The sequence below is a fragment of the Periplaneta americana genome, chromosome 8 (genome assembly GCF_040183065.1).
Source record: "Periplaneta americana isolate PAMFEO1 chromosome 8, P.americana_PAMFEO1_priV1, whole genome shotgun sequence".
NCBI classification, from domain to species: domain Eukaryota; kingdom Metazoa; phylum Arthropoda; class Insecta; order Blattodea; family Blattidae; genus Periplaneta; species Periplaneta americana.
Genome location: NC_091124.1, coordinates 139304503 through 139332246, shown reverse-complemented (window position 1 = coordinate 139332246; position 27744 = coordinate 139304503). Strand labels below are relative to the sequence as shown.

The 27744-nt window shown below is 34.9% G+C and overlaps 1 protein-coding gene across 9 annotated transcripts in view; it reads left to right on the top strand.

Moving 5' to 3' along the window:
• The window catches only part of S2P (membrane-bound transcription factor site-2 protease), a 51352-nt gene extending 25917 nt beyond the window's left edge, over positions 1 to 25435 (top strand). For all 9 annotated transcript variants that reach the window (XM_069833719.1, XM_069833713.1, XM_069833714.1 and 6 more), the window contains 4 exons: positions 5565 to 5668; positions 11370 to 11616; positions 15744 to 15924; positions 24696 to 25435. In XM_069833719.1, the coding sequence (XP_069689820.1) occupies positions 5565 to 5668; positions 11370 to 11616; positions 15744 to 15924; positions 24696 to 25285 (1122 nt within the window). In that variant the 3' untranslated portion in view covers positions 25286 to 25435. The remainder of the gene's footprint in view (positions 1 to 5564; positions 5669 to 11369; positions 11617 to 15743; positions 15925 to 24695) is intronic.
• The last annotated feature ends 2309 nt before the right edge of the window (positions 25436 to 27744 follow it).

Genomic DNA, 27744 nt, shown 5'->3' with positions numbered 1-27744 from the left:
TTCTTTTACATTCCAGTAAATATACTGGCATGAGCCTGTCGCATTTAAGCACACTTAAATGCCATCGACCTGGTCCAGGATCGAACACGCAACCTTGGGCATAGAAGGCCAGCACTATACCAACTCGCCAACTCCTATAAGATCTTACAAGATGAATGAACCAATTAATCTTCGGTAGTCCACTCCAAACGTTGACACTAAACTGATATTTGAAATTGGTTTCCACAGCGCCATTAGTATTATTTTGGATACCATATGTGAACTATTATTATTGTGCACACCATCACAAGTGAATTATTCTTTGTTATTGAAACAGTATGTGCTGATATAAGTTGTATCAACAAACCAGTTGCAAAATTTCTGTGTGACCAAGAAAGTAAATGGTAAATGTAATTTCATTTTAACTAGTCGCAATATGACCTAGATGTCGAAGTTGTAAATGAATTTTTTTTAAATTTCAAACTTTCAGTGTATCCTCTGGTCGAAGTGCTTTGCACGTGGTAAGGATACAAATCCACTACATGTCATGTTCGTCACTTTCGTGTTTGAGGAACACTATGACTCCTAAACCAAGTATGTGTTCTGACACGCTGGCTGCATTCCATCTTGAAGATGCTGTTTCTGTCATCAACTTTTTTGGTCTAATTTATGCTCAGACTGAATATCTACCTGCATTATTTGAAATGTATGAGTTAACAATTGGCATTTTTCAGTTTGAAAATCGTTGCGTCATTCCATAATGGTAATAACAGGATTTTTATTGCAAAATCCATACACAAAAATTATATCCGAATCCTCTGAAAATGTGTTTGGTACTATGAATGAAACTTAAGAAACTTCAAAGCCTCGGACAGAATTAGTTTACCAGTAGTGTTACAGTATATTTCACAAGAGTGCAGTTCTAAGATATAAAACCATTGAAAACGGACTCATATTTATAGGAACCATTCTAACCACAGTGACCTTGAGGGATTACCACCTCAAGTTTTGCATCATAGTATATGGCACATTACACACCAGATGATACAGACACATGAAACAGTACGCATGGAACATGATGGATGCATCAAAGGAGAATAAACAAATACCTTTAGGTGCTGCTATTCAGACCAGATAACGTAGGACACAGTCAACATAATGCATGTGTCTTGCATCATAGAGCGTATTCCGAATCTCAGCACTGAGCAATCTGATGGCATCACGGTGTTCCGAATTTCCACAATGACGTCACTGATGCTCCACCGGTGTCGCACCGGTGCCATCAGCTTGCAGAGGTGGTGGCAGTATCCATCAGTGAATCTGATTGGTTCTGATATAGGGCGGGAATTAGCAGACGAATGACATCGTGCACTGTTGTGTCATGGTTTTGGTTCTGCTGTATTGTTTATAATTAGCATAACGTAAAAAAAATGTTAATGGCTTATAAATGGACATGTCAACGGATCAGTTATTACTACTGGTTCAAGAAATAAATTGTTTATGCTCTCTTTTCTTTGGGCGAGATGACAGTATGGAAATTTCGCAAAATCTTGTAGCGTAGCACAATAACAACTTGTATACCCGCTATGATAGCCATTGAACCTTCCAGCAGGTTTGTTCCTATTCCGCTGCAGCGTGACGTCATTGATGTCCACTGGTCCGGTGAGATTCGGAATACGCTGATAGTCAAGATAAAACACGCAGATTCTTTATGTTGTGCTTCATTCAACCTGGTCACTGCAGTCCAGAGTTCAGTTCTCAGTGTACACTTTCCGATCATGAGGGACGACCAGAAATTTAATGTGGAGAGGTATCCAGTAATTTACTATTACACAGGAGCAGACTATTCAAAGAAGAGTGTCATCGATAAAATTTGGGTGAAGAGGTAAAAGATAAACTGACAGAGAATTGTTCAGGAAAGTAGTTATTTAGTTCTCGTTTATTTATATAAGTCTGCACTTAAATATGTTTCCCACTTCATAACGAGTTTTATTAAGTCATTGGGAATTAATTGACACTAAGAAATAATAACTTATTCTGCCAAGAAAGAATACACTGAGCTTCAAGAAATAAGAAACTGGCCTATCCCTCATACACACACCTTCATCTGCAGGTCTGCCATGATGCAGTGTGCGGGAATTATTTCGAACTACTGTGGTATCAAAGTATGCAATATTTTCCACTGCAGGTTGCAACTTTTTCCTTCTCTTGTTTTCACAAAGTTTTACAGAGTACTTGCACACCTGATAATGGTCTTTACATTTTCTAGTTTACAGTTAATTTCTGTGTCCAGGACTTCAAATTTAGAACATAACATCTCAAATGCACTTCTACATTCTTTCTAGCCCTGGATAGCATATAGTTAAAAATTCATTGCTCTTTTGTCGATATTCTCTTAAGAAATGACAGCATCATATGCTTTGGCAAGAAAAATGCCTCATCTGCGACAAAATAGAATGGAAAGTTTGTGCACCTTGATTACACAACTTTTAACACTATATCACTTCGGAAAACGTATTATTTATCTTTCATGTGTTAAATTTTATATCACCTTGTTAACATGTTTCAGCCTGCTATTGGCCATCATCAGAACTGGTTGTTGCTGGTCTTGCCGCCTTTTGTTTTGTTTCCTGTGGGAGTGTGTGTGTGTGTGTAGTGTAATGTGGAGTCAAAGAGTGTGTGTGTTCTGAAATTGAGTAGTATGTTGAAAATTTCATTTGGATGTGTTTTTGTGTGTATATTTCGTATTGTTCTAGTGTGTTTAGTTTCTGGCATTTTGGTTGGATGTGTAGAATTTCCATGTCTGTGTTGATGTCTCTGTAGGTGTGATTAGCATTTGTGATATGCATATGTGGAAGTGTTTTGTAATTTTGTTATGGCTGTGATGTGTTCTTTGTAACGTGTTTAAAATGATCTGCCTGTCTGTCCTATCTAGAAGTTGTTGCAGATGTTGCATTTGAGTTTGTATACGCCTGTGTGAAAAGTTTGGTTTATCTTCTTCTGTTCGTAATGGGCAGCATGGCACCATCACTATTTATATCCAAGTCTTCAACAGAAGTCATAGTGAAAGTCCATCAGTATCTGCACATGATAAAAGAACATAAAAAAAGTTTATAATTCATATAACTTGATCCCGAGTGGGTGTGTAATCCTCACACATGTTTTCCATCTATTAGAAATGTTCACAGCTCTTCGTATCTCGTAGAAATTTGAAGTCATTTATATTCTTTAGGAAACTTCATGTATACTTATCTTGAAGTAAATTCCAAATAACCTTAGACAGTTCCACTTACTGTTGAAATTCCACGGAAAACTGATGAAAGAATGACCAGATTCCAAATATATGGAAACAGAGAATGATCTAAACTATTGCATACTACTATGTCGCTATCAATATAAATATAAAATATTTTCTTAGTGGTTTGTGTGGGTTGTCACATAAAGGTCAATTCATCGACCCCAATAGAAATAATCCTCCAGCAGTCAGTCAGTACCAATTTAGTGGCTGTTCTGAACAAAATTCCTGTTAAACTTCCTATAACTGTGTAAATCAAGGGCGACAATAGGATATATTAAAATAATTATGTAATAGGTTTTTATTTAAGTTGCATGATTAATTAGAACATTAGACTAAAAATCTGTGTAGTTTGGCACCACGCATCACTGGTTCACCAATGAATACACACACGAACTCAGGTCTGAATAGCAGCATTCCTTCCCTTAGTGAATGCAGTTGGTTACCATATTTCCTAAGGGCAGGAAATAATTATACATGTTAATTTTGTATTTAATTTGCAAGAAAACCGTCCATTTTATTTTAAAACTGCAACAGTATAAATGAGTAGCTTAATATCAAAGACGGACATCTGACCTCAATCGAAATCTAGATAGCTGTGGTTTTTTATACAATTTTTCATGCTGTTTCCAGTTATAGTGAAATGATATGCAAACTCTAACACTATATTTATAAAATAAATTGTGTTAAATACTACAAAGAACACTGTGAATTAAAAAATTGCCTCTAGATCAAAACTATGGAGAAGACAGATGTCTGTCTTTGATATTAAGCTACTCAAATAATTTATCAGTTTCTCTAATGATAAGAATTAATAATAATAATCCGTGGCGCTACAGCCCTTGAAGGGCCTAGACCGACCAGCCGGCTGCTGGCCTCACGCCCACATGTCGAAGCAGAGGTGGACGATCATCCAACCAGAATGGAGGTATCGTGTGGTTAGCACAATGATCCCCCCCAGGTATTCACAACCGGATTTCGCTACCTATTGTAGCTCCCCAAGTGCATCACGATGCTGGGTGGGCGCCAATCCCATACACTGGCCGAAACTTCATGAGAAAATTTCTTCCCCCATGAGGATTCGAACCAGCGCGCATTCTGTAATGTGAGTCCTAGGCAGGATGCCTTAGACCACGACACCACGGCGCAGGACTGATAACAATTAAAATCAGAATCATATGGATAACATATTTAGTAAAACAGTGTTCACATTTAGGGGAAAATTATTTTTTTCTGAAAAGAGTATTCATTTGAAATTAATATAGTATTAGATTGTTTTCTTGGTACTCTATGTAAGATATAAGCTTTGAAAATATGCACAGTTACAATACTTCCACCCTATACAGTGTAATTAGATCAGTTCAAATATAATGTTACTTTCACACTAATCTAGATATATTTTATTGAATGGATAATGTTTCTGTGCATACCTGAGTGTAATAAGTAATCTTTCAGTAAGACAAATTGCACAGCAGTAGTTGGTATCTTCCTTCTGAATGGCTGGGGTTACAATTCTGCGAATTTGCCTGGATGCTGTGCTAACTCTACTGATAAAAGACTACAAGCACCATGATTTTAAACATTTTGGATTAATAGTGATGAATCCAAAACCTACATGTTTTGATTATTGACAATAGCAGAAGATCTTCACCATCTGACTACTCCATACTGAATGACTCATTAACATCGAAAACGTAAATATTATCCTATGTGAACATGAGTGTTGCAGTGTTGTGTGTCATATTCCATGTGCCATTGCATCATGTATCTTGCATCATCCGGTGTATAACATGCCTATAGGTTTAAATAAACTTCACTGTATCACAAACTTCTAATTAATGTGGTAGTGGTTGTGGTGAATTGATGATGACGATGATGATATCGAGAACGAAAACTAAAAATATCTTTGCAAATATAGTAATCACCGACCTTATCATTATTTAAAAAATAATCATCTTCAATTTCTTCGTGGATTAGACTGGTTGGTCTGTTCTGTCTTTAGGTATTTGAAGCATAGGTCTTCTGGATCGTCTTCCTTTTGTCTTGTAATTAAGTATTTTGTTTGTGATCTTGGGTGGGGGTGTTCTATTTGTTGAAACCCAGTTTGTTCTATATGTTATAATTTTGTTGCAAATATTTTATGCATCAGTAGTATTGGACTTTATTGACATGCCAGTCTAATGACAATTTTGTACCAGATTTTTTTTGTGTGTGTTTAGAATAAATATTTGATTGCATATTTTATGCTACGAAAATATGAGCTTAAACTTCTGAGAATTGTTATTTCTAGATTCCAGGAGTGAATTTACCCATAGGTGACATTGGTTACTATATAGCAACACTTATCATTTGCAGTGTTGTGCATGAGTTTGGACATGCTGTTGCTGCAGTGAGGTAAGTTGTCTCAATGTGTTATTTACTAATAATGATAAATAATTTATAGAAAAAAACTAAAGTTTTTGTAAAGATATGTCACTTCTGAATAAATAATTCAATTTTATTATGCAACATTATTAATTATTACAAAGACGTCGTTTTATTTTTCAGAATACTTCTAACATCTTTCCTTGATCCCATAACATTTACAGTATAAGGTATATACCAGTATACTTCCATTTGACCCATAAGCAGAGTAAAAACGTAATTTACTTGAGACATACCCATATTTTATGCAGAGATGAATTCGGTTGTGTAGTGCTTCAGATTTGGGAGGTTTTTGACCTCATCCACAATTTTTTTTACCCATCTCCTTGTCTTGTACCTGGTTTAGGTTTTCTCCTACTTTTTCGATATCCATTAGAATTTTATTCTCCCACTTAATGTATACATTGCATATTGGATTCTTATAATTGCCTTGCAGTTTTTTCTAACATTAAATATAAAACTGTGAGACATAATGTTTAGTACCTTTTTTAGTTAAGAAAATTTAGTTCTAGCTCTTGACATAGCATGTTCACCTGTTGACCTGAGGTTGCGCTCACCTGTGGATTCGAATCCAGCTTGGGTTGATTACCTGGTTGGAACTCTTCCAAGGTTTTTCCCCCACCTGCAAGGTGGATGTCAGGTTATGCCATGGTTCATCTCGCCAAATATCATCTTGCTATCACCAATTACATCGGTGCTAGATACTCTTAATTGATACAGCACCATTAAATGACAAAAAGAATATGTCTGAGGCAATCAGTAAATTAAAATTATCTTTGGAAGAGACCATTTTTAGCGCAGTTTTGTTACCTTACACTTATGGCTTGTTTGGACCACTTTTCAATTGCATAACATGTTCCATTCTTCATTGTAAGAATGAATTATTTCTGATTTATTAGATTGTAAGTAGAGAATAGGCAAAACAGTAATAGTTTACCTTATTCACATAATAAAAATTTAATATTATGTTCTGATTGTAGATTATAAAATAGTCAAATAATATAATATATAAGAATTTTCAAAATGTAATGACACATTATTTTTATTTTAACTTTCTCTAGTACATACAGCGTGAGTCAGGAGGAAAAATACATGGTTTGAGGGATGATAATACTGGTGATTCTGGACAAAAAAGTTTATATGAACATATGTCCTATTCTTAACGGTTTCGGAGAAAATTGGTCGAAACAATGAGGAACAAGAAAAGCGCAGGTGATAGTAAATTAAAACATTATTACTTTATGCCTAGATCATGTATGTAACAGATAACTCCTCGCTACGTTAAAATCGGCAGCACTTTGAAGAGAACAACCGCCAGGATCGCCACCCGTCTGCCGTAAACGAACACGAGATGGCAGCACAGTCGCTAATGCAATTCAAATGGGTATTGTGACGCGACTCCTTATGTAACAACTAGATGGCAGCGTAGTAAACCTGACAAAAGTTGTTAACCTCAAAGCCTATAACCCCGACATATCTGTTATATGATCTAGGCTTTATGTTATGTTTAATTGTGTACTTTTCTTTACAGAACTTGTTCAAAAAGTCTACATTCAACTTCAATGCACTTTGCAACTCTTCTAGACAGCTGCTGTGTTGCTGATCTCAGCTGATTTGGACATTCCTTTACTTGAGCACAAGCATGTAAAATGCGAGTGAGAAGTTTCTCCCTTGTTTCCACTTTGCGCTTGTAGACTTTGCTCTTAACCCAACCCCACATACAGTATCCAATAGTAAGGTCAGGTGACCTTGGTGGCCAAGAAATGACTCCACCACAACCGATCCACACCCAGGATATGTTTCATTAAGATACTGTGTCACTGGCCTTACAAAATGTACAGGAGCTCCATCATGCTGAAAGTACATATAAGGTCATGTTGCCAAAGGAATATCCTCCAAGTACATGGTTCACAGTGAACTGGAAAGTCAGGGTAATAAATAATTATCAGGGAAAGTCAGGGAACTGTTCAAAAATATGTAAAAAAATCAGGGAAATAGCTAGTTTTCAGAAAAATGTCAGAGAAATTTTCACAGGGATTCTGTTATTGTGGGTTTTGCAAAAAGAAAGACGCAGACACAAATTCATTGGAAGTGTTGATTGTTTTTCATTGTCTTATGATATCAGTTGGATTGGAATACTAGGATGTAAGTATGTTACAACATGGTATTATTATATTTTACTGATAAAATTTTGCTTTCTAGTAAGCTTGTTGCACAATTATTATTTTACCTAATATGCTTATTGTTAATACTGTACTTGTTAAGAAATATATTGATAACCAAAGTCACTTGATACTAAGCCTTTGAAAAATATTTCAACACAAAAGATGAGGTTTTAAAATCTAAATTGAATTTTTTAAGGCAATTTCTCAAGAATGTGAGCCATTTTTAAGAAAATTCCAAATGTCTGACACTCTTGCTCCGTTCTATCTATACAGATCTACAAAGTCTTTTGCAAAATTTGTTAGAAAGATTTGTAAAGTCCAGTAAAATACCTACATCAGTGACCAAACTTTTTTTGCTTAATCTGAATGGCAAAGAAAATTTATGTGAAGTAAAAAACATTGACATAGGCTTTCAAACAAAAAAAAAAAATCTTAAAGAAGTTATTGCAAATGAAGCTCAGATTCTGAGATTTGAAATGGAATGTCAAATTGTCTCAATTAAAATGACAGAGAAAATTTTGAAAAGATGTCCTCTAAAATATAAAATTGTCCAGGGACGATCATTTTCAGATCCTGATCTTACTTATCAACTACAACAGGGCAAAATAAGATTCACATTACTGCTAGATGAATTTTATATTCACAATAGAATTGCAGACGTTGTTACAGAGTGGGCCAAAGGGCAATACTCATCTTTTTGTGGGGAAGCCCATTCTGGTCTTGAGCTTAACTTCAAATAATTTTTTGAAAGTAGAATAAGTGTTAGACTTGATGATTTCTTTTGATCAATACTGTTAGGAAACCAACATTACTTAGAGTTGTGAAATATTGTGAAGCTTGGTCTAATTTTTTCATGTGAAAATGCAACAGTAGAAAGTGGGTTTTCTATCAATAAAACTTATTAATATAAAATTTAACTGAACACAGTCTCATTGCTCAAAGAACTGTTGAAAATGCAACATGGATGCTGGGAAGAGTACCACATCAGAAAGAAGAAGAAAAGAAAGGACTTGAAAAAAGGAAACTTTCTTAGAGATTAAAAAAACTTGAAAAACAAAGAAAGATACTAAAACTTCAGACAGCTAAAGAAAAAGATGCCATAAAAACAAAGATTGAGATGCTGGAGAAGAATAAATTGAATTAGTTTTACTGATTTGTTTATATTTTGAGTTCACATATGTTTTACGTAGCTAGGACACAATGCAAACAACAATTGTCTTTATATTGTTGTTCTTAATTTGTTTTGTCAAATATCGCACAAATTATAAAATAACAAGGAGAGCGTTGGATGGCTATGGGGATCATGGAGGTCGATTAAAACAATCAATGTAACAAAATTGCATAGTATCAATTACTTATTTCCTATAAGCTTAAAAAATTATCAGCTTCTGATTTTAATAAATTTAGTGATATTTGGAAACATTTTTCAGAACCATGTTCCAAAATATCTATTGTCATAGAAAATTTCTCATTATAGTCATGTAAAATCAGGGAAATCAATATATGAAAAATAGTGTGAACCATGAAGTATTCTGGTAACACGTTTTGAAGAAAAATCAAGATTCTGTACTCCGTTAAAGACGGTTATCTAAAATAACTGGCCCAATGAGTTGGTCATCAATGATACCACACCATATGTTAATTGAGAAACGTTGAAAATTTGTTTCCACAGTAGTGCACAGATTTTCATCTGCCCACAGGTGATAGTTGCGTGTGTTGTTGATTTCATTGCAGGTAAATGTTGACGCATCAGTGAACAGAATATGTGGAGTTAATCAATCATTAGCAATGATCCATTGCCAGAATTCTTGCCAGTTGGAATCATCTCTTACATGCAGATGTTGCTGATGATACGGATACAGACCTTGCTCATGTACTGTGCGCATCACTCGTGTTTGTGGAATACCTTCTAGAGCTAGTAGTTAGGCTGTGTTCTAGTATTTTAAGAATGTTCTCAACTTCATTAACATATTGTTGGGTGGGACGTTCAGATGCAACATGATGCTGGGAAGAGTATCACGCTCATGCAATGTGTCAAACATCCTGCTAAACACTCTGCGATTAGGAAATCGTTTTTGGTATTCTCGAATAACGGCTCTGGAATTTCCATTCGAAAAAGTAAACAAAGATCATGTCGACATACTCTGCATTTGTGAAGACCCGCAGCATTTCCACTATACTGGAGTGCATTGAATGTACACGTAACAATTGTAATACTTGAGACTTGAGGCGAACGGCTAGACTTGCAGGATTCTTCACCCCATCATGCACATTGAAATGGTCAATAAAGACAATACTACAATCTAATGTCATTTTGGTTGCGTGCGCATGTGAATGCTGTTGAAGGACATAAGACTCATGATTTTCAAACAGCTGTATGTCAGATACTGTTGAGAACAGGGCACATGTTCATATAAACTTTTTTGTTCAGAATCACCAATATTATCACCTCTCACACCATGTACCTTTTCTCCTTACTCACCCTGTAGGCCTGTATTTAGCAGGAGTTCTATGATATGTATTAAATTTTTCAGTAGAATCAATTCATGTGAATGTAGAGAACAAGTTTCAACATAACTCACCATATTCAGTTACACAGTTAATAGTCTGGCCTAAAATTTTGAAACAGTTTTATAAATAATAAAATGAATTACTGTTTTTCTTTAAATACTTCATATGATTCAGTTTGGAAACTGAAGCAGAGAAATGTGTTTTTGTGTAACCTGCTTCAGTCTGTTGGAAAATAGAATATATTGGAAATATTTTTGATGTAAATTAAGTGAAGTAAGCCAAAATTAAAGAAAAAATTATCTAAGTGAATGTATTAATATATTGATTTATTGTGTAATTTTGTACATACATATTGCATTGTTTGATTTCATACAAGTAATGTCAAATTCGGCTATACAGAGAAATGGCGAGAAGTGTGTGTGTGTCTGGATGAAAGGTATTAAAAAAAATATGTGTGCATGCATGGGTATGTGGTTGCAGGTATGCATGTGTGTGTCCTTGGCCAAGCTCAGTAAAAATGTCAACACAACAGAAGAAGATTGCGTGTATGTTATGGCTGTTGAGCATTGCTTTAGAATGCAATTTGATGTGAACCTACAACACAGGAAAGCATCTGGTTCTGGGACAGCAAACTGAGGATTGTAAGAATTTTTTTTTTAATACCTTTCATCCAGAAATTACATTCTACATACTACTGTTAACAGGCTGATGTCGAAATCTCCCCTCAAACTGCACATATAGATCTTCAGAGCAGATAGACAAATATAAAGAAATAGCTGCCTGGAATATTAACTGTAAAGATGTGAAAACCTGCTTAAAATGTTCCATGAATGAATAACAGCAATGCATACTTGTATTTGTCTATGTGCTGTGGTGACTTAAGAATGTGTGCTAGTCAAGAGGAAGTTTTGATATGAGCTTATTAACAGTTTTCTTAAGTATTTCCTTATTAACATTTCATGAAAATGATCCATTATTAAAATTTTTATTTTCAGGGAAGATGTTCACATTTCCGGTATTGGTGTGATCATTTTATTTATTCTACCAGTTGTATATGTACACATCAACACAGAGCAGTATGATTCTCTCCATCCAAAGAGGCAGCTTCTTATCATATGTGCTGGTGTGTGGCACAATATTGTTTTGGCCTTAATTGGCATATGTATGTTGACGTTACTTCCAATTTTAGTGTACCCATTCTTCGACATTGGCAGCGGTGTTGCTATATGTAATATTCAGCAGGTACATAGGTTACAATTGGAGCTTTTACAAACAAAATATTTTTTTAATATCATTTAATTTCATGTACAATACTTAGATAGTGGAGAAATGCAGAATATCATTGCTTTTCATGCACTTCGATAGTGAAGAAATGCAGTCTCCTTTTGTCTCACTAGACTTTGTGCTTATAAGTACATTTTAAAACATGCTTGAAATACTATCAGCCTATAATATATGAGGGGGTCAGAAGCAAAGGGGTATAAGCGCACTTAAGCCATTTGTGAGAAAATGTGGTTGAGAGTAGTTAAGATTTCGTAAATTCTGTGAAATTTTTTATTTCAATTTTAGTGTGTGATGTGGTTAAAAGATCTATCCCTTTGCCTGTAAAATTTTAAATGTTTTAGCTTGCCCTGGATGCACTTAACTCATGTTTTTAGAAATGTTACTTGTGCCCCTTTGCTTCTGACTCCCTCATATGTATGAAACACTACCTGTAGAACCCAAATTTATGTCCAGAATGCTTATATATGGTTATACAGGATGTAAGGGGTATAGTGCCATCCTTTTCACAGTCATTGGGATGGTCTACAGCAACCATGGGGGAAAATGGCTCCGAAGGGCCACTGCACTCAAAGCCGCCTTACCTCACTCCACCGACCCTCTCCTCCGCCTGGTGCTTCTCTAGACACACTTCATTCAGTGGCGGGTGTGGCTTCGATCTCGGGACGTCAGTTTCAGGAAGAGTGGCAGAAAGAATTTTTTGTTACTTACAAAAAGAAGAAAGTCTGTTGCTTAATATGTAGGTTTAAAATTGCGCATATAAAACGCTTCAATATTAAACGCCACTTTGGTCGGAAGCATAAAGCAGACTTCGGTGATCTTACAAGTATTTATTTACAATTTTAAAAGCTATTTTCGTAATATTTGTGAAAAGATACGAAAGAAAATATGGTTATGACATTTTCAGGATTTAGATACTTATTATTTTATTAAGTATCTGGAACTGAACTTATTGAATGCATATTAGGCCTACTTGATGCGTTCTCTTTCCAAGAAAGATTTTCAAAAGTAACTGCAATGGACATGGAGATGTGTCTGTTCAATAATCCATCTGTATTTTATGTTACCCAAGCATTAGAGCCACTATAGAGATGCAAAAGAGTACGCTACTAAAGTGTTTAGGAAAAAATGAATTAGATATCTTTAAATACCTACCAGAGGAGCAATTCCATAATCTGCGCACATTTGCAATGCGTATGGTATCTATGTTTGGCTCAACTTACTGTTGTGAGCTGTTTTTCTTTTCAAAATGAATGTGACCAAATGTATCTCCAGGTCTAGGATCACAGACATGCATTTAGTTTCAGTATTACGGTTGAGTTGTTCTATTTTAGAGCCAAATATATCCTTTTTAGTTAATAACAAGAAATTTCGAGGGCAATCGAAAAAAAAATGAAAACCAGCAGTAGGCTATAAGCCTACAGCAGTATTTCGTTTCATTCATATCTCATACATTTTGTTTAATATGTTTTAAAGTTAAATGACAGTGGACCTTAGTTTTACTTTCTTTAGTATTTATAAAAAGAAACAATTGATTTTGTTGATCATTGTATTGTGTTTGATATGTTTTCAAGTTAAATGACAATGGAGCTTAGTTACTTTATTGGTTTTAAAAAGAAACAATTTATTATGTTGAGCATTGTATCTCTCAATATATTGTGCAGTTAAATGACAATGAAGCTTTGCTTTTTTCTTTATTGTTTTTAAAAAAGAAATACTTTATTATGTCGATCACAAGGCAATTCAAGAATTTTTTGTGCACATGATAAAGGAATGGTTATACAATTGAAAAATATATAATTTGCCTAATGACAGTAGGTGGCCGTCATAATTATTGTATGATACGTGTACTTCCTATAAATAAAATACTGTAAAGATTTTGAAACAAGAAATAAGAGCGGAGGAGAAATTACCGATGCGCAAGGTGTGTCAAATCCACCACTGCACTTGACTTAGCAAAACAACTGCTTTATCCCTCGCCTGTCAAACGAATGTGGGGTGAGTAGGAGCGTTCCCTCCCTACTTTGCTGATAGTCCCCATAGCTGGTCTACAGAATAAAAAAATGTTCATATAACATAGGGCCAAAACTTCATAGTTTTCCCAGAAAAAAATATTTCTTTCCTTATTTTGTGTTATACTGCTTATATCGTTAGTAAAATTACGAAAACAATTACATCAGTACTGGTAGGTATATCTAGCAAAGAGTTAATATTAGTTTAGATAAATATTTGTGTGTTCTATTACGTTTTCGTGAAATTAAATAATAATGCATGCTTAAATTTGTTAATATTCTGGCGTGAGAGACGTGACAACATGTTCAGCAGGATTCATGCAGCTCATGTACTCTGCAGAGACGTACAGCTCACAAACAAACGTTCTGATGGGAACAGATAAAAAAGTTAAATTTTTTCTTCAACCACCTTAATAATATCAAAGGAGTGCTTATACAAATTTTGGTCACTTGACAGCAATTACGAGGCCGTCCAGAAAGTGATTTTCCCTGGGGTCGTTTATAGAAAAAAACATAATTGCATGGAAATATTTATTGGAACAGATACAGCAATTGCTGCACTATTTGTCAACATATCCTCTACTGGAATTGAGACATTTGTCAAACCATAGGATCAATTTTTATATCTTTGTGTCATAGAAGTCAGCCACCTGGGATTGGAACCAGCACTTGACAGCTTTCCTGCTCCTCTCTATCGATCCCATGATCTGAAAAAATGTCTCAATTCCGGTGGGGAATATGATGAAAAATAGCTCAACAATTGCTATGTCTGTTTCCAATAAATTTTTCCAATGAAATTGTTTGTTTTTTTTTTTTTTTTTTTGTTAACGGCCACTGGCGAACTTGTTTTTTTATGGCTCTCGTAATTGCGGTGGAGTGGCCAAAATTTGTATAAGCACTTATTTTGACATTATTAACATGGTGGAAGAAAAAAATTTAACTTTTTTATCTGCCCCCATCAGATTGTTTGCTTGTCAGCTAAGTTCAAGCTCCCTGTCCATAGGTCTCCTGTCAAGCGGATAGCAGTTCAGTATAGGATTCGGTAAACAACTTACAATGCCATTCACAGTTCAGGAATATCATGTGTTATTAATTTTAATTTATGGAAAAAGTCGTTGTAATTCAAGTGCGACAAGAAGGATGTACTGCCATCATTTTCCACAAAGAAGGTTACCTAATCAGCGAACTTTTGTAGCAGTTTCTCAACGATTAGTAAAAACTAGGAGTCTCTTACCCCGTTTCGAAAATCACACAACCAGAAATTTCTTTAAAAATGATACTCCTTTACGGAAGTGGGAGAGATTAAAATTTTGCATTAGAAAAAAAGTTTGTGTGATTTTGTGCAGTAAACCATTATTGTTTTTTTTTTTAACGTACAATTAAAAAATGGAGCAATATTTTTAAATAAAATGGAAATTTACCATTATGTTCTATTAATGAGATTGAAAGTTTGTATTTGCTGCTCGTTTTATGGTAACAGTTGTCGTGATCTGCCCCTGCATTAGAACAGAGCATCTGTTTTGTACCGGTATGTCTGTACACGCTTGACTGTACTGTGTACTTGTAAACCCCCTCCTCCCCATCCAGTAACGTTGTCAAACGTCTAATATTGTAAACTTTAATAATTAGTTAAATATTGCAATTAGAAAAAAATTGTAAGGACATTTTTTCTTCCTTATGACATGAATAACAATCAGTTAAAATAATGGCACTTATAACCTCTTACGCTCTGTATAAGACTGTGGGATATATTCAAGAATTATATATTGTCAAAAATATGCCTTGAATTTTGATATAAAAGTACATATTTTATAGAGAGATTGGAGAATGTGGGTTTGCAGTGAAAGATCCGCCTTTGGGCAGAATGCTATGAATTAATATATTTTATATTAGAAAATGAATTTTTATACTGATATTTGCCCTTTATAAAGTTCAGTCATAATAAGAAAGGGACATTTTAGAATTTAGTCTTTGATACCTCGATACAGGAATATCAAGGGTAATCAGTACTATTGGGAAAAGAACTCAATACTTCCTTTCTATGTAGATATTAAATTTTATGATGTTTTGTTTAAGGCGTCGCCAGTTCTTGGTCCAACAGGGCTAAGAGTAGGGGATAAGATTGTAGCTTTGAACCAGTGCCAAGTTAAGGATTATGACACTTGGTACTATTGCATCGTGTCTACAATACAGCATCAGGGTCCTGGCTACTGTGTCTCTTCTGAGCTGGTGAGGGAACATGATGAGTCTGTCTCAGGTGAGGTAATAAAAGTGCGTTAGTCTGATTGATTTATCACATATATAAATTAGGAATATTAACATGGTAGGAATATGACCTTGCATTAGAATATTTAATGAACTTACTTTATATTACGAACATTTCTTAATGTGTCACAACTTATGTTTAAAAAAAATACTGCTTTTGATAATGTTGTGAGCATGTCACGTTTGCATGCCCATAAGAGCTGTGTGGGGTATTCTCAAGAGGAAGATTGCTGCTCATTGCTACAGAACGAACAGTGACAAGCAATATAGGATGCATTTGCCCGGTCATACCTGCAGTGTCTGAAGAAATGTCACAAAGGACTTATCGTCAGTTGAGAAATATTAATTTATGGTGTTCACTTTCACTTGTTAATAGTGAACTAAGTTTCAGCTTAGTAGGAGCCATCTTCAGAACTAGTGAGGTCCTTGCATCTTCCTGTTTCTTCAGTTCTTTTGCTGGAGGGTGCATTTGTGTTATTTAGTGTGGAGTCAAATAGTGTGTGTGTGCTTGCGTGCGTGTTTTTTTTTCTGAAATTCAGTTGTGTATTGAGGATTTGTTTTGGTTGTGTTTTTGCGTGTCTGTATATTTCATACTGTTCTAGTGTGTTTAGTTTCTAGTTTTTCGATTGGATATATAGAATTTTCATGTCCGTGTCTATGTTGCTGTAGCCGTGGTTGGCGTGATGTGATGTGTTCTGTGTATCTGGATGTGTTGTGTGATTTGGTTATCAGTGGCGGCTCGTGCATATATTTTTTGATGAGGCACCTCGATAATTTATTTTGAATTCAGTTACTCATACATTATAATGTTTCTCTCTTCGTAACTTTTACAATAAATTGTCTAGCTTTTATTAATCAGTTAATCTTTTAGTACTAATTGCCTTATCTCTACCAGGTTAAATAAATAAATAATCAAAATAAATAAATTAATAGGTCTACATTCATATTCATGCAAAATTATTATTGGTATTTATTATTATTATTATTAATCGTTGTATAATTAGGCATAATTTATGTGTATATATTTAATTAGACCTATATACTTAATTTCAAATTTATACATGCATAAACTGTGTCACAATTAACAAATTATTTATGTTAAATAAATCTGGACTAGCTACAATGCTTTTTAAACAATAAGTAGAGCCTCATCTTAAATGTGTTTCTCCTTTCGTTATATTCCTCCTTCCTTGATCTTGTAATTTATGAGAGACTTGTCCACATAACTAATACCGGTAATATGTTCACAGTTCACATTATTTACATTAAATTACACTAACAACTTATTTGTCTAGTTTTCAGTTGCGCAAATCTATCAGTAGTTTTCTTGTTGAAGTTTAGCAAAGACTTCATGAATTCTATTTTCTACTGTCAACATTGAATACTGTAGCATTATTTAGATGGTCGCTCAACAATGTATCTAGTTCCGAAATGAAATTCACTAAGCCTAGAAAAATACCACGATTTTGTGATCCTTGTGTTTTGTCATGTCCACGCAGTGCGAGTTCAAACGTACCACAAGTCAGTAGCATTATTTATATGCGATTTTGAAGATTTGTGCTTGGAAATCCTTTCAGATAAATGTTTCATGTCAGTTACCCCACTTTTATCCAACTATTTTCGCCTCCGAACAAGATGCATGGAAAACAAAACAATTCATACTTTACTGGACATCCACATAACCAGGAACATTTTTTGGTGTACAATTCCATATTGAAATGCCAATTAGTGGGTTTACCCAATCATTTATTTAATAACTGAGTTATATTTAAGTCGGCATATCGGGTCCCAACCTTTTTATTTATAATTTTTCTTCATATCACCTTGGAAAGAATGGTACATTCATCAACTGATTTACACTGTTCATTGTTCACAGTTACAGCCTATTGTAATTACGCATATACACACACAAATCTTTCATTTGCACTACAAGCACTAAAACACATGTGATTCACTCGTTACTTCAGCTAAACACACAATGGAACTGGAAAGTTGACATGACTGCCAGATAACAAATCTGGATGTTGTTAAAGTACTGCTACATGGGGTGGTTGGAGTGAGTTCCACTACATGGGGTTGATGGTCAGAAACTCATTCCTTCTTCAAAATGACAGAGATGAGTAGGTTTCTTTCCCTGTCTAGACAGACTGGCATAGTGGGATCCTGCAGAGAGTGCATCACACACGTGTTATTTTCGCATATGTATCCTTCCACCTTGCCATCCACCTCTTGTATAACTTAGATCCCAACACAGGGCCTACATTCCAGAATGATGGCAGGCTCCAAGGCTTTAGGAGTGCTGCTTAACTTTCAGAAATTAAGCAAAATATCCAAATATGCATGTCACAATAGTAATGTGGTATAAATAAAAAGAACGTATTTTATTAATGTTCTTCGATATTCAAATACTGAAATAATGTTAACATTAAATGTTACGTGGGGCACTGCTCCAAGTGCCCTTACGGATGGACCACCACTGGTAGTTATGGCTGTGATGTGTTCTTTGTAACGTGTTTGAAATGATCTCCCTCTCTACCCAATGTAGAAGTGTGAGCTTATATATCCCTGTTAGGTTTTTTTTTTTGGTTATGTGTTGAGATCCTTTTGTTTTCTGTATGCAATGTTATAGTTTAATTTCCTGAATGAGATGCGATCTTGTGTGTGTTTTTGTTATCGTATGTTCATGTGATGTATTTTTTTGTGTTCTTGTGTTTCTTGTAATTATGTTTTATCTTTTTTTATTATGTTGTCTACATGGGTTGTATCCATTTTCTTGTATGATGGTATGGATTTCTTCTTTGTAGTCTTGCTGGCTCATTGGTATGTTGAGTAGTTTGTACCCTGGCTTGAAATGCAGCATGTTTGTGTTGTGTTTGGTGATTGGATTTTGTGTATGTGTGTGGTTGTGAGTTTTCTGTAGATTTTGAACATGTTTTTGTTATCTACTTTTGTTATTATGATGTGTAGGAAGTTGATGGATTTGTTGTTTTCGAGTTCTAATGTGTAGTGTAGCTTTGGGTGTATTTTGTTTATATGTTGGTGTTGGTGTAGGTGTTGGGTCTGTTTTTTTTTTTCCTTTGCATAGTGTTAGTATTAGAGTTGAACAATGATCAAGAAAGCAAGACTAACAGTGCCCGCAAAGCCAAAAACCCGCACGACAGTACTGCCTACGTCATTGACTGCTTGTGAGTGAATCAAGCACAGATTCAAGACATTGGAGTGGTCAATTCTCGAATGTCAAGCAGTCTTGAATTGTCACAGTTGTTTATACTAGACTGAACTTTTATCTGTTTTGGAAACTGTTATATATGTGTAAACAATCAAATAGCCTATTTGAAACATCATCTCTACCTTTGAGTGTATAATAATCCGTTCCCCAATCGTAATTTAATTACTTGGCCCTTATTGAAAGGCTATGTTTTAGATCAAGTGTACAATCTCAAGTAAAAAAATATTAACGCTTTATTTAACATTATGTTTTATGTTTCTTAAAAATGCAAATTTATTTGACATTTTTTTTTCTATTTATATGACCATAGGTAGAATAGAACCAGAACATTTTGATAACTATGATACTGTATTGTTTTGTCTTGTATCAGTTAAACATCTCTAATGTTATTTATTTCAATAATGTATGTTATTCAAAGTTACGAAATCTTTCCACACCGACCAAATGCCATTTCGAGAATGATGAGCAAGACTCGAAGCGCACAAGAGTTACGAGACGAGACTCAAAAGACAAGTGCAACAGACACAGCGAGTGAGAGCAACAATTAGTTTTGTTCATCTCTAGTTAGTATGTGTTATAATCAGATTTGCATTGGGACAGAAAGTGGAACTTATTACTGACAGACTATTTTATACCAAGGTCACTTTGAGACTCGTGCACTTGAATTTCAAGCACGGTTCATGTGTATTCAGAATTTCGCGATAAAAATAAAATAATAAATTTCAGTGGTGCATAGATAATTAACCCACATGCTGGAAAACCTGCACACAAATAATCTAGAGTCTGCTGTATTTGCAACGTAACATTAACATGATTTACACTAGTTTTTATTCTGGAAATAAGTTTTCATTAGAGAATTATGTGCCTACTACTGTACCGGTATCAAATCATTGCATAGAATCACAGACACTACTGAGTAGTTACATTGTGCTTTGCCATGAAGGTGACTCAGCTTCTGCAGGAGGAGGTTACATAAGTACTTATTGAATTGATGTGTGCTACACCTGCTCTCAAATTATAAATACAGTATATTCTCGATTATCCAGGCTAATAACCAGAAAGAAGTACTTGGATAATGCAAAAAAAAAAAAACTGATAAGACGAAAGTTTATTATTTTGCATGTACCATGTACTAGTAGGATGAGTCAGGGTAATTTGGGTATAAAAACAACCTGTTTTAAGTTTATAGACCCATAACCTGTTACCATGATAAAATTTTCCATTCAGTTTTTTTGTATGTCAGCACTGTGACCCTTTAGAATGATTCTATTGGGTCATTCCATACAAAATTTTAAAATTTGTAACCTCAAGTTCTGGATTTTTTCAATATTCTAGTAAATGAATGTCATAATAATAAATACTTAAATGGCCTAATATGAACTTCATCTCACCAATGCTTAAAAAGTAACGAAGGGTGAAATATTCGGAGAGTTGATATGTAGACTATTGTTAAAAATATTATTAAAATGACATGCTTCATTGTATCAACGTAAAAATTGTGCCAATACAATGATGACTCTATATATTTAAACTTACTTCTGAGTTATTATGGATTTTTACTTCGAGCATATATTAAAACTTTCAGTAAAATAAAGAAATGTTAATATTTTAAAATTGAATATTTTTTTTACTATGCTCTATTTTTTACGGTGAGATAAACAATTTCTTAATCTATTACAAAAATTTTATGATGGGATCTCTAATACTTTGGGAAATATTAAATAAACCAGAATTGCAAATGTTGCCATTAAGGATCAAAGTCGCATGCAGTATATTACGTCATGCACTCATACCAGATATCCACACGCGCACTTAGCGATCGATATGACAAATGCTAGATGTTGCGACATCGCTCAACTGCACGCTAATAGATTTCACATGAGAGTTTGTTTTTTTTTCTTCCTGTTATAATATCAGCACAACTTTTTCCCTTCAGTTTAGGCGGCAATTTTGATCTGTTCTGTCATTGTAAGTTGTAAGTGTTCAATATGCCTAAATTAAAGACGAAAAGTTGGCGTCATCTGTGGTGTTGCAACAGTTTCGGACTTTAAAAACATTCGCCACAAGTCTGTAAAAGAAAAGTAACAAGTAGCATTTGTAAAAATGTCCTGCATTTAGTGGTAGGTGATACTATTTGAGAACGCTTTTTCCATAAGATTTCAAAAATTGAAATAATTAGTGAAGTTGCTGGGATTGAAAGTAAGGTCGACAAATCAACAAGCGAAAAAGAATGTTTACAAACAGAGGTGGGAAATTCAATGAGTGAAGAAGCATATGCTCCTGAATGTAAGGAACTGTAAATGTACCTATGAGAAATCTATCAGAAATATTGACGTCATAGTTATAGAGAAATTTAGTACAAGGAATGGACGACAACTGACAGGGCCAATATGATTTTAGTGAAAAGTGACTGTGTAAATTTCATTAATAACTTCATTGGTTGGCTTAAAAAATTGAAGATACTGTACACAACTTCATTGCAAAGTCCTAAGCAAATTATTTAAAGTAGCTGAAAAATGAAATAAACCCGGTGAGTTCATTATCATTGGTGATTTTTCAGAGAATTACAGTTTAATTATTCAGGATGCTACACAAGGTCATCACTGGAGTACTTCTCAAGCAACAATCAGTTGGTGGTAATAAAGAGAACCTTTGTTTTTCAATAACTTCGGAATGCTTAGTTCATGATAGTGCAACAGTTCATGTTTTTAAAAGGAAAATGATAGAACAAAATATCTCAAATATATGATTTCAGTGATGGAGCAGCTAGCGAATACAATAACGAAAAAAATCCGTTAATCTACTCAATCATGAACACGATTTTCAAATACCTGCGGAGTGGCATTTCTTTGGAACTAGTCACGGTAAAGGGCCCAGTGACAGTGTAAGGGATACAGTCAAGCGAATCGCTGCAAAAGCCAGGAACTCTAATTTCAACTCCTAAAGGACTGTATGATTGGTCAAAATGCAATATATAGGGAATTATTGTGTCATTCACATCCATTGAAAAACATGAAGAAGTAGTTACAAAATCTAAATCCTCAAAGATTTGCCGGCCTCACGACTGTTCCCGGAACAAGATGTGTTCACTGTGTGGTTCCAGTTAATGGAAAGTTAGCAATAAAACCCTATTCTGATTCATCAGAAGTACCGAAACTAGTTGAAATCATACGTGTGACGCGCACCTGTCGTCAATGCGGAAACTCTTCTTGCAGTGACCAGCAGCAGTGATGGCGAATGGCGCAGCTGCATAGATCACCCTTTACACAGCAAGTTGTTTTAATTTATAACTTCCTTATTTTTGAAGATCCCATTATGAAAATTTGACAGCCTAATGAAAATCCTCAGTAAATGGTCATTTATTTTTTTTCTTGCGAATTGAAGTATTTGATTTTATGTAATGGCGTTTTTTTAAATATATTTTTGAATTTCTTTAAACACAATTTTCAGAGCTGCACTGAATTATAGTATCTTAATAACCTATTTTGTAAGCTATCTAATGATATCTTTAAAAAAATTTTTGTAATTATTCTTATGGTCAGAAAACAAATTTAAAATAGAGCTATGTGCTCAAATAAAAATATTTTAACTGCTCATTACATTTAAACGGTAGCTGTCGCAAACATAATTTTGTACATGATTAATATATACGACATAAAGAGTTGAATGTACAATTTTTAACAAATTTGGAGATATGAATGTTTTTCGTCATACTGTTTTGCATAGAATTACCCTATTGCATTTTCAAGTATGTTGGACTTTTCTTCTCTAATAATAACCTTAAGTTTAATTATACTCAATTTACCCCATGGATGGGGAAATTTGGGTATAATGTGTGTTATTGAAGTAAAACTGCTTTTAAGTCATTATAAAATCAAATTATTCGAACCATAAGTTGGTGTATGTATATTGTCTGTATAAGTTTGTATAAAAATGTGACATGACCATATACTTCAAATGGAGTCAGCTCACATATATAATATGATTTGTATATAAAATACACAAGTAGAAACCAGTGGGAATTTGAGGCATTGTAACAGCCAAGAAATGATAAACGACTAATTTTAAATTGTCTTGAATATGGAGATGGAACAAACATATGGTCTACTCCATTATTATTATTATTATTATTATTATTATTATTATTATTATTATTATTATTACTATTACTATTCCATTCATTCATAGTTTTCTGCTCAAGGGCAGATCTTTCACTGCAAATCCAGGATTCTCCAATCTTCCCTTTTTTCTGCCTTCCTCTTAGTCTCTGCATACGATCCATATATCTTAATGTTGTTTATCATCTGATATCTTCTTCTGCCCCGAACTTTCCTCTCATTCACCATGCCTTCCAGTGCATTCTTTAGTAGACAATTTCCTCTTAGCCAGTGACCCAGCCAATTTCTTTTTCTCTTCCTGATCAGTTTCAGCATTATTATTTCTTCACCTACTCTTTGTAGAATAACATAATTTCTTATTTTGTCTGTCCATTTCACACACTCAATTACTTCTAATCGTTTCTCTTCACTTCGTCATAATGTCCATATTTCTGCCCCATACAATTCTGTACTCCACACACAGCACTTCATTAGTCTCGTCCTTAGTTATTTTTCCAGATGTCCACAGAAGATGTTCCTTTTTCTATTAAAAGCTTCCTTTGCCATTGCTATCCTCCTTTTGAATTCTTGGCAGCAGCTCATGTTACTACTTATAGTACACCCCAATTATATATTTGAACCTGTCCACTTCTCCTACTGCCTCATTTCGAATTCGCAGTTTACCTTCTTTATTTTTCTTCTGATGTCCATTGTCTTAGTCTTGTTTGCATGATCTTCATTCCATACTGCTTACAATTGTCATTTAGCTCCAGTAACCTATCCTTTAGTATCATCATCTCTTCTGCTAACAATGCCATATCATCAAGAAATCTTATGCACTTTATTTTTCTTCCTCCTACTATCACCTGTCCCATGTTCTGAAAACAGTTCTTCACTAAATCTTCCAAGCAGATGTTGAACAGGGTACGTTATAAAGAGCATCCTTATCTTACTTTTCTCCCTATTCCACTTTGCTCTGACATTTCTTCTCCTATCCTGACTTTAACTTGTTTCATATAAAGGTTAGTTAATAGCCTTCTCTCTTTTCAATCCACACTAATTTTCTTCAGGATTTCCATAAGTTCATTCAGTCCACTCAGTCAAAGCTTTTTCTATGTCTGCAAATACTACATACACTCGTTTATTTTTCTGTAGATATCTTTCACCAATTGTTCACAGCAGTCCAATTGCATCTCTCGTACCTGTTCTCTTCGTGAAGCCAAATTGCTCTCCTACCAACTCTCCTTTCATGTTTTTGCTGTTATTATTTTTATCGCTATTATTATTATTATTATTATTATTATTATTATTATTATCATCATCATCATCATCATCATCATCATCATCGTTATATTCAAAGGATATCTCTTTTGCTATATGTTTATGTGAATTCAAATGTGATAGTAACATACAATTCTATGTAACATTGGTTCACAGTTAAACAGTTGCCTGGTGGTGTAGTTGAATGCTGCAGTGCAAACAGCCCAGACCATCTCTGCTTTGAATATATAGAAACAGAAGGCGATATGCCAGAACTTCAACAACATTCATGTTTACCTGGTCGTACTGTTATTGAAAGTACAGAAGAAATGTGTACGACTTCAAGTGACTGCAGTGTAGATCTACATTGCCTCAAGCCATCACTAGACAACCATACCAGACTCCTGCGCATTAAACGCGAAAATGAAAAAATTGTGATTTTCTTAGGTCACCCTGGTGAGATATACCATACCGTGCAAGTAAGTGACTTTGTGCCATATCTTTTCATTCCGTCAGCAGTTCCTGAAGTTATAGCGCAGTTGTGTAAATACGTGTCGGTGTTTTCAGCTGGTCTTGCAGTCATAAATATCATTCCCTGCTTTTACTTTGATGGTCAGTACATCATACAAGCTGTTTCTAACATAATTCTAGCAAGTAAAGTTGAACACAAAAGTGTGAGAAATGCAATAGCTCTTTGCATTACTATCTGTGGTACTGTTTTTGTATTTGGCAATGTATTATCTGTGATGTTGTCAAGTTTCCTCTAAATATGTCTATATTAATATCATTTAATACATGTTATTTCAATATAATTTTGTACGAAAAGATTAGTGCAATATAAAACTATTTTAAGTTATACTTATTCTTGCTAACTGTGTAATCTTGTACATAATTTTGTAATATAATTATAACTTAAAGACTCATGGTTTAATTTCGAATTTTTTTTTTTTTACTCGACTATGTCATTCACTCATATGAAGCCAGTTGTGTAGACCAATTTACTGACAGAGTTGTTGCCCAGAGTGCACCATAGGAAGCTGGTCTACACTACAGCCGCAATGAAAAGAAATGATGATGCAGATTTGTTGGAATGCCATGAGTGAACTGGAGCTCCCAGAGAAAACCCTTGTGTTATAATCGCCTCGCTGTTATGGTTAACATTCGGCAGGTCTTTGAGCGGTCTCATGCATAACATTCGGCAGGTCTTTGAAATTTAATTGTATTATTGTTTTCAATTTCTTGTGTCGCTGCTCCAATCACTCGCCTCAATTTCAATATTGCAACCAATATGCTGCTTCCATTATTAAATGACATCTACTTGTCTAATCCACGTGGACTAAAACCGAGGTTGCAATGTCTTGTTCTGAGGACGAACATTAACGTATGTGATTAAAAATTATTATTAAAGAGTTATTATTAAGAGTTAAGAATGTGAACGTACTCCTATATCAAATAATAATAATATTAATAATAGTAGTAGTAGTAATAATAATAATAATAATAATAATAATAATAGCCATTTAACAATATAACAAACTAGTGCTTATTCTTATCGAGGAAGTAGATGTGACAACGTGACCCTTAGAGTGAAACCTACAGAGCAACAATCGGTGGGCAAAAATATGTTTTAAAAGCACACCACACGTTATTATATGATGCCGACATGTTAAGCATGAGGCCGCGGCGATAATACCTGGACCATGGACTTGCTCGCTTGGAATAATTTTGTCACTGTCATATACTGTCAGGTTTAGGCCTCGACCTATTATAAAGCTGTCTTCAAAAGAGGTACTACTTTGAAGTGGGCTCCTTACCATAGACATGTCACATCTTCCTGGATCTCATCCCTTAGCCTTAACTTACAAGGCAGCAAGACCCTCTTTGCCCATCACTTCACAGACCTAACTTCCAACTGGAGTTGGTTACCCAACTTTCCATTAGATTGCTTGGTTTAGCAGGGTCAACTCAGATAAGCACGAGTTGTTTTTTTTTTCTTTTGAGGAGGAGGACTCCTTGGCAAGCACAGCACCCTTGGGCTTATTGTGCAACCTCCCTTATATTGGGCTGATTATTGGCGTCCTTAGGACTGCTCTGTAAGCAAGTGATTCACTACTTGGTGCCATTTTATTGATTCGATTGTGGCATCCAGTTCTGACAAAATCCGCGCGCATGTAGAAATGTTCCTCCATATCCCTGTTCGTATGATGATTGATGACATCTGTTCACAGTTCATGTGCTTATATTCTGCTGCATCCTTTGACCCGAAGATCGCAGCACTGCAAACCCTGCAACTCAACAAGACACCATCTGTCCGAGGGAGCTACACTCTCCTATCTTCCATAGTCCACTGTAGAAGCCCCTATTGTTCCCTGGAATTTGTGCAGCTCTCTCAGACAGATGACATTTGTGGGTGAATTATGGAACCACGTCTGCCTTGATTTCCCAGTCGTCTTGAAACTATTAAAGTTGATGCAAGTATTTGAAATTAATGAAGGCAAAATGAGTCCGAAGTCCAATGCCGAAACTTACCCAGCAATTCTACTGTGGTGGTTGAGAGAAAACCTCGGAAAAAGCCCCAACCAAGATTTGAACCTGGCCCTCTCGTTTCACAGCCAGACATGCTAATCGGTACTCAACAGCAGTGAACTGAGCATGAGTTAGGTTGTAAAGGCTAAGAGCTACCTCTTGGTGGTGACTTATATTGGCATACAACTCCTTGACCCTAAGTGATTTGATGTATTTACAAAATAGTCTTATGTAAAAATATAGTTCACTATATTATATCATCTAAGGACGTAATCATGGATAAGCTCCACCTGAAAAATTGCGAGGCTTTGCTTGTTCATCTCAACATCACAGAAAAATATTGGACTGCAAGACGGCTGATGGCTTCATCACCATGATACCAGAGCATTAGCTACCAACCAAACAACCATATTATATCATCTTATTACAGTATAAAGATAAAACATTTTTTTTCCATACTTGTTAACCACTGCAGAGTTCTAGGCAATAAAGCCATTAACTCTCTTCTACCCATATAGGAGAGCAGCAAAAAGTATAATCGTTTTAATGTAGGCACCATATTTTTATGTTATGGCAGTTATATCACCTACACACAACTTCCAAACAAACTGGAGGATCACACCTTGGCTAGCAGGTCCATTATGACAAGTTATCAGACAACTCTACTGACTATATCCCCTGTTCATCACTTAGGGGACAC